General features: G+C 40.4%; 1 protein-coding gene across 1 annotated transcript; it reads right to left on the reverse strand.

Moving 5' to 3' along the window:
• Positions 1-472: 472 nt before the first annotated feature.
• Positions 473-5,977, reverse strand: KPNA2 (karyopherin alpha 2 (RAG cohort 1, importin alpha 1)). Its single transcript, XM_010187520.1, has 11 exons — positions 5,881-5,977; positions 5,401-5,518; positions 5,174-5,311; positions 4,680-4,768; positions 3,587-3,855; positions 2,416-2,510; positions 2,054-2,317; positions 1,194-1,427; positions 925-1,107; positions 671-820; positions 473-565 (listed from the first exon to the last, which is right to left on the reverse strand). Exons 2-11 carry the CDS (start codon positions 5,473-5,475, stop codon positions 473-475), a joined length of 1,590 nt encoding a protein of 529 aa, XP_010185822.1. The 5' UTR covers positions 5,476-5,518; positions 5,881-5,977.
• Between the last annotated feature and the right edge of the window lie 210 nt (positions 5,978-6,187).

The raw sequence follows: 6,187 nt of genomic DNA on the forward strand, positions 1-6,187 counted from the left end.
TATACTTACCCTATCAGTCACCTTTTAAGCGAGCAATTGACACAGTTCAATTTGTTGTATTGATAACACTTTATTGAACTTCAAACATAAAACCTCTTTAAAAGCCTACTCAGTGTATTAGTTACAGTAAAAGGTTATGTGGGATGCAATAGGTTATGAAGAGGTTAACAGAGTAGCGGCTCATGCTTTGCCAGAAGCCTGTATTGCCTACTGGCATTCTTAAACTTCATAAACCTGACAGGGACAGTAAGAGCCAGAAAGAGAACAAGTATTTACAGGTATCTCTTGGAAAGAATCAAGTTTACAGTTAGAAATTCACATATGTACAGTTTTGAACTGTTCAAGTATGTTTCAGTTGGACAAAGTGCTACAGGTCACAGAAAACACAAAACCAAGAGAGACTATTAAGACAAACAGGTGGCAGTCATTTGCGTGCCAAACAACTTGTAGGTTTCTGCAGCGTATTCAAAACCTAGAAGTTGAAAGTATTTGGAGTATGACCCTGAATTTGGAAAGTGTAGCTGGCAGCAGTAGCTTCTGGTACAACATTTTGGTCTTCCTCCTCCTAGAAGAAAAAGAAAAGAGTTTTCAAAGAGCAATAGCATTTCAACCTAGTAGTCAGTGCTAGAATAAAAAAATAAAAGTAAAAAGAAATCCTGCAGCCACTTACTTCTGCTGAGAAATATTTCTCAATCAGGGTGGATGAGGCTCTGTACACTTGTTCATTTTCATGGGACTGGAGAGCTTCAATTCTGTCCAGACCTCCACACTCCTCAATCATGAGGCAAAGTTTTTCAGTCTCATTAATCTTCTCAGCAGCCTGCAAGAGACAAGCATGGGATAACCTCCGGAAAGACAGACGGCACTAACTGCTGGATAACTATTAGCAACACCTTGGACACTGAGTATACTGCATCCACATACCAAGAAGATATTAGAAATGGCATCCAGGATAACTAGCACAGTTTTGCTGTCCTTGGCTGAGAGGAGATTCAGTAGGGGTTCAACAACACCAGCCTGAACAAGATACACGATCTGGTCAATTGTTCCACCACTTGTGTAGTTAGTCACAGCCCACACAGCTTCCTTTTGAGTTTTGAAATCTCCCTGTGGAGGTAAAAGCAGGGTATTTGAACACAGATAGTAGTAGTAATAGCAAGAGTCTCAATGTAGTAAATATAGTTGTTGTTTACCTTCCTCAGAATGCCAATGAGATAAGGTACAAGGCCATGGTCTACAACTTGCTGGATCTGGTCCTGCCGTCCAGCAGTGATGTTGGACATGGTCCATGCTGCTTCTTTCTGGATGTTGTTTTTGTGATGAGAAAGGAGACTTGGAAAGACAGATAGCGCTCCCGAGTCAATAACAATCTGCGTCTGCTCATCAGTACCAGTGACAATATTTCCTATAGCTCTTAATGAAGGAGTCTGAAACAAATATGAAAAGAGTACTTAGGAAAACTGGTGTCGTCTAATCTGTGCTTGAACAAATACAGTCATACCTGATGCTCCTTTGCTCTAGCCTTCCCAGCTAACAGCAAGATATGCTATGTATTCACAAGCTTTAAGCTCCTCATTAGCATTACATATGCAGACATTAAACATGCTAGGACTGCAGACCTTCCAAGGCCAATCTGCAAACAACTGCCCACGACAGACCATAGGAAAATTATCTCATAATTACTAAAGCAGTTTTGTTATAGCATAATTATAGGGTGCACAGAGCATACTTCTAAACACTGGCCCCTAGAACATAGCTTTGTAACAGTAGTTAGAGTTAAAAGCATGCTCTGAAGAATGTAAACTGTTGCCCTGGCCTGTGTATTAACTCCATTGATTATGTAAAGAAGCTGAAAGCCATCAACAGCAATAGTCTATGCCTCCTGTGGGGCAGTCTCCAGGCAAGACAGAAGCTCAAGTCTTACCTACACACAACCTGGAACAACCATCAGATTTATGTATGGTAAGAGTCACTCCCTTGCATGGACTCTAACTGCAGTTTTATTCATGACTACTCAAATCAAGCAACAGAATCTGCATGTCTGACAGCTTACCATTATAGGCAGTTCACTACATCCCAGGAGTTTCACAAGCTGTGGCACCAATCCAGTTTTCACTACAACTTCTATCCTGTCATTGGAACCATCTGTTAGATAGGAAAGTGCCCAGCATGTGTCTGCCAACACCTCATGATCATCGTGGTGCAAGAGCCGAACAAGAGTTGGAAGAATTTGCTCAATAGCTTCTATGGGCGGCGCAGGATTTTTATTACGGCACAGGTTTGAGAGGGTCCAGGTAACATTGCGTAAATATCCAGGCTGCAAAAGTAGAGATACACGATTAGCAACTGTTTAGTTACTTGAGCTCTTTTGCTCACTTATTAGTAATTGTAACTCAAACCATACTGCACACTTACAGCCAGTGAAGAGAGATCAGGAACACTTAATAGACTCAGCAGTGGCTCAATTGCACCAAATTTAATAACCAGATCTCTATAGGTAGAACCATCCCCTGAGGAAAAAAAAATAGCCAGGTGAAGACCAGAGTAGAGGGACAAGTGCATACAGAATCATTATGTGTTAGATGAATTCTTCTACTGCTTAAGAAAGGTTAGATAAAATAAAAATAAGAGGACAAAAGGACTACTGCCATGGTTAAGTCATATGACAAGCATGTGTTTTTCTAATCAAGCCTCCAAGTTCAATTTTTTTTTCCCCTGTTGGGTAATTTAGTATATGTTTTCTATACAGTTTTTCTTGGAGTTCATAACTTGCATGTTTCTTTGAAAATAGGCCCTACTACTAGAATAGAGCTCTTCCTTTAACACAGGACTTAAATGCATTGTCATAATTGGTTGCACGATTGGATTCTATAGTATAATGCTGAATGAATGTCAGTTTCTTGATTGAATTATTCTACTGCAAGGTACAAGAAGTACATTATAATAAGTTTAAAAAACTAAAAACAAGCTTTAAGGAAACTCAAATCAAACAAGGCTTTTATTGACCTTGTTTTCTTTGCATGAAGGTTCACTATTAATAATACAGCAAATATTGTAACTATGTTATACTAAAAAAAAGCCAAAATTAATGAGATCCAACACTGGCAGATCAAGTAATCCTGAAAGGTGCATAAGAAGCTGCAGTATTTAATACTTTCACATCAGTAAATAGCTGTTTCAAAGCAACGAATATTGGTCATCACATACACAATAATTATGTGAGCCATCTGCTTCCTCCCTTCTAGTAAACATAGAGCAGAACTCACTGATAACTCACAAAAACACAAAGAAATCCTTAAGTTGTAGCATGGTTATATAGCTCTATCGAAACTCAGCTGAAATATGGAAGTAATCCATGTAATGGAGCCCACAGGTTGCCAGGTATTGCATGCGACCTCTTATACCAGGTCTGAATATAAAGAATTGCCTACAGCATACTCCACATTGCAGAGCATGTTTTTACCTGCAAAGCATTAAGGCAGAGCTCCCAAGAAGTTTGGCATGCTGCATGACATGTCAGTAGTAATGTCCTCCTATTTTAAATAAGGAAGCATGCCTGAAAGAGTTGTGTAGCATGTTGACATACCTGCAATATTTCCCAATGCCCACACAGCCTGTTCACTGATGTGAGTGTGGGGAGAGGCCAGCAGTGAAATAAAGGCTGGAATAGCCCCTCCATCTACCACCGCCTTTGTTTGTTCAGAGGTGCCAGAAGCAATGTTGGTAAGTGCCCAGGCAGATTCAAATTGAATAGGACTGCAGTCTGCTCTACCCAAGAAGGAGACAAACTTTGGAATCAAACCAGCCCGAATGATGTTGTCTATGGGGGGCTGCTTCTCTCTTGAAAGGAGTTTCCTAAGGAGGAAGATGAAGGGAAAGCATTATTTTCACCTGCAGAGATCTAAACAGGTTCCATTAATCGCTCTAAAAAAATCCATATTTAAAAAAAGAGAAGAGATCTAGCATTACCTTAACATTCAGAACAGGCAACACAAGACAACATGAAGGAAAAATACAGGCAAGCTGAACACTAGCTTCCTAAACCTCCACTAACATTGTTTTTGGCATGTCTTCACTATATGAGAGGTTCTGTTCAGACTCTGAACTAAAGCAGATCTGTAAGAGTCATAATACATCCGAATTGGTGGAGGTTTCTCAGCAGAGCTTAATGACTGCCAGAAGCAGCACTGCAGCAAGACACAAGCTTGCTAAAGGAAATTTTAGACTTGAAAGCAGAGAGGAAATTTGGTGTACTTCAAATCCCAGTCATCTTACTGTACCTGTTATTTTAAGGTACATCACTGCACTCAAATATTGTAGTCAAGCGTTAACACAGTTTAAAGATAACTTATTCTGCTATAACAGGTTTATTATTTACTCCTACAACTCTGAGATTGACTACTCTATATTCTACCTCAAAACCACTAGAAAGAAATACTATGGCCTAATGAAACATTCAGTCACTTTAAGCATACAAAAGCCACGCTATTTCAACAGAATTGTGTAAATTAAGTGTACCTTGGCATTGCATATAAAGCTGACTCAGGTTTTGAAAATACTATCTGATAAGAAGAGCCATAACTGCTGCCATAATTACACACTTCAGCTCATAAGCCAATTCTTTTACCTTGCCTGGTTACTTGCTTGCATAGATAATTGGTTACCTCTGAACTCCTTACCTGGCAGCTTGAGTAGCCTGTAGCTGAAGCTCCATATTAATACTATTAACTCCTCTGACTATTTCTTCAACTGTCCAGTGTGCCGAAACCTGTACAATAAGAAGTTACATAAATACACGTCTTCACGACCAGAGGCCTTTTATACAATCCTATGAATAGACCTCGGTTTACAACCCCTTCCTTTATTAAAGGACTATACCACTATGTGATACTCCAGAACCCCATCAGCTACAGCTTTATTTACAGGTACCTGAAGTACTGAAATTTTTTTTTTTTAATCAAGTGCTTCACATCACTGTTACACCAATATGGATGGCTTCAACATAACTGCCTAAGCTATGTCTTAAGTGTTGTCTATTAGAGTTGGTAGTATGGATATAAGTTGGTAATGTATATGTAGTAGTGCTGTGTTCCACACAAGAAGCAATTCACACTAGTGTCGCTGCGTGAACTTATAAGACCTCCAAGCATGCCTGTTCCAAGCACCTACATACCTGATTGCTCCTGTTTTCCTGAAGGGGAGAAGTAGCATCATCTGGCAAAGTGCTAACATTTCTTCTCTTAAGCATCTGGTCATCTTTCCTAGCTTTCCGCAGTTCTACATTGACTTCCATACGCCGCCTCCTCATTTCCTGGAGGATATACATTCATAGTAAGTTTCTGGCTTTTACAATTCAAGTTCAAAGAGATAATGGGTAAGTAATTGCATCAGAATACTCACCGTAGTATCCTTTCCTTTGTTCTTGAATCTGTTCAATCGAGCTGCTGCTGTATTGGCATTCTCATTAGTAGACATAGTGCTTATTAGTTTTTTGAGGAAAACAGATAAAAACAAGCCTGAAAACAGAGCAAATAATAAACAGCAAGTTTACTCCACAAGAGTTAAATTTAAGAACTGAGATCACTACTTGAGATTGAGAGACACTTCTCCATATTAGATACAACAGCCTCTGACTTGCTTAAAGATACAAGTAAAGCAACAGCTGTCTCTTTAAACACCTAGATGTTACAGTAGGCTCTAGGATAAACACAAAATCAGTAGACACCTATACCTTGTTTTAAGACACTTCCAGACGCAAACATTGTCAGAGCTAGTGCTTTTAGGAGCAAGACTGGTGTTACTTACCACAGACAGTACACACACACTCAAAAACACTATTTTCACAACGTCGCATACCTATATCATGCAGGCACCTCATCCAGTCCCACCCCAACCCCTTTTGATAGGAACAGCCTAATCTCGCACTGGGAAGACCACCCAGGGGAGGCTTGCTGTGTCGGTGCAGCCAGCACTACATGGTAGCAGTTACACTACTAACAAGGCAGGCCCCTGCACCTTGACCAGCTCCAAGGTGACCCTTTGCATAAAAACTAGCTTAATTTCAACCACAACTCAGCCGGAACACACAGCCCACTCCGGGACGCGCCGGCCTCATCATCCCCAGTCCAGGCAGTGGACTCTCTTTCTTTCGCGGAGACCCGAAAGGCTGCGGAGGGATCCCTCCCTG

Source organism: Mesitornis unicolor, unplaced genomic scaffold (genome assembly GCF_000695765.1).
Source record: "Mesitornis unicolor isolate BGI_N332 unplaced genomic scaffold, ASM69576v1 scaffold37466, whole genome shotgun sequence".
In the NCBI taxonomy this organism is placed as follows: domain Eukaryota; kingdom Metazoa; phylum Chordata; class Aves; order Mesitornithiformes; family Mesitornithidae; genus Mesitornis; species Mesitornis unicolor.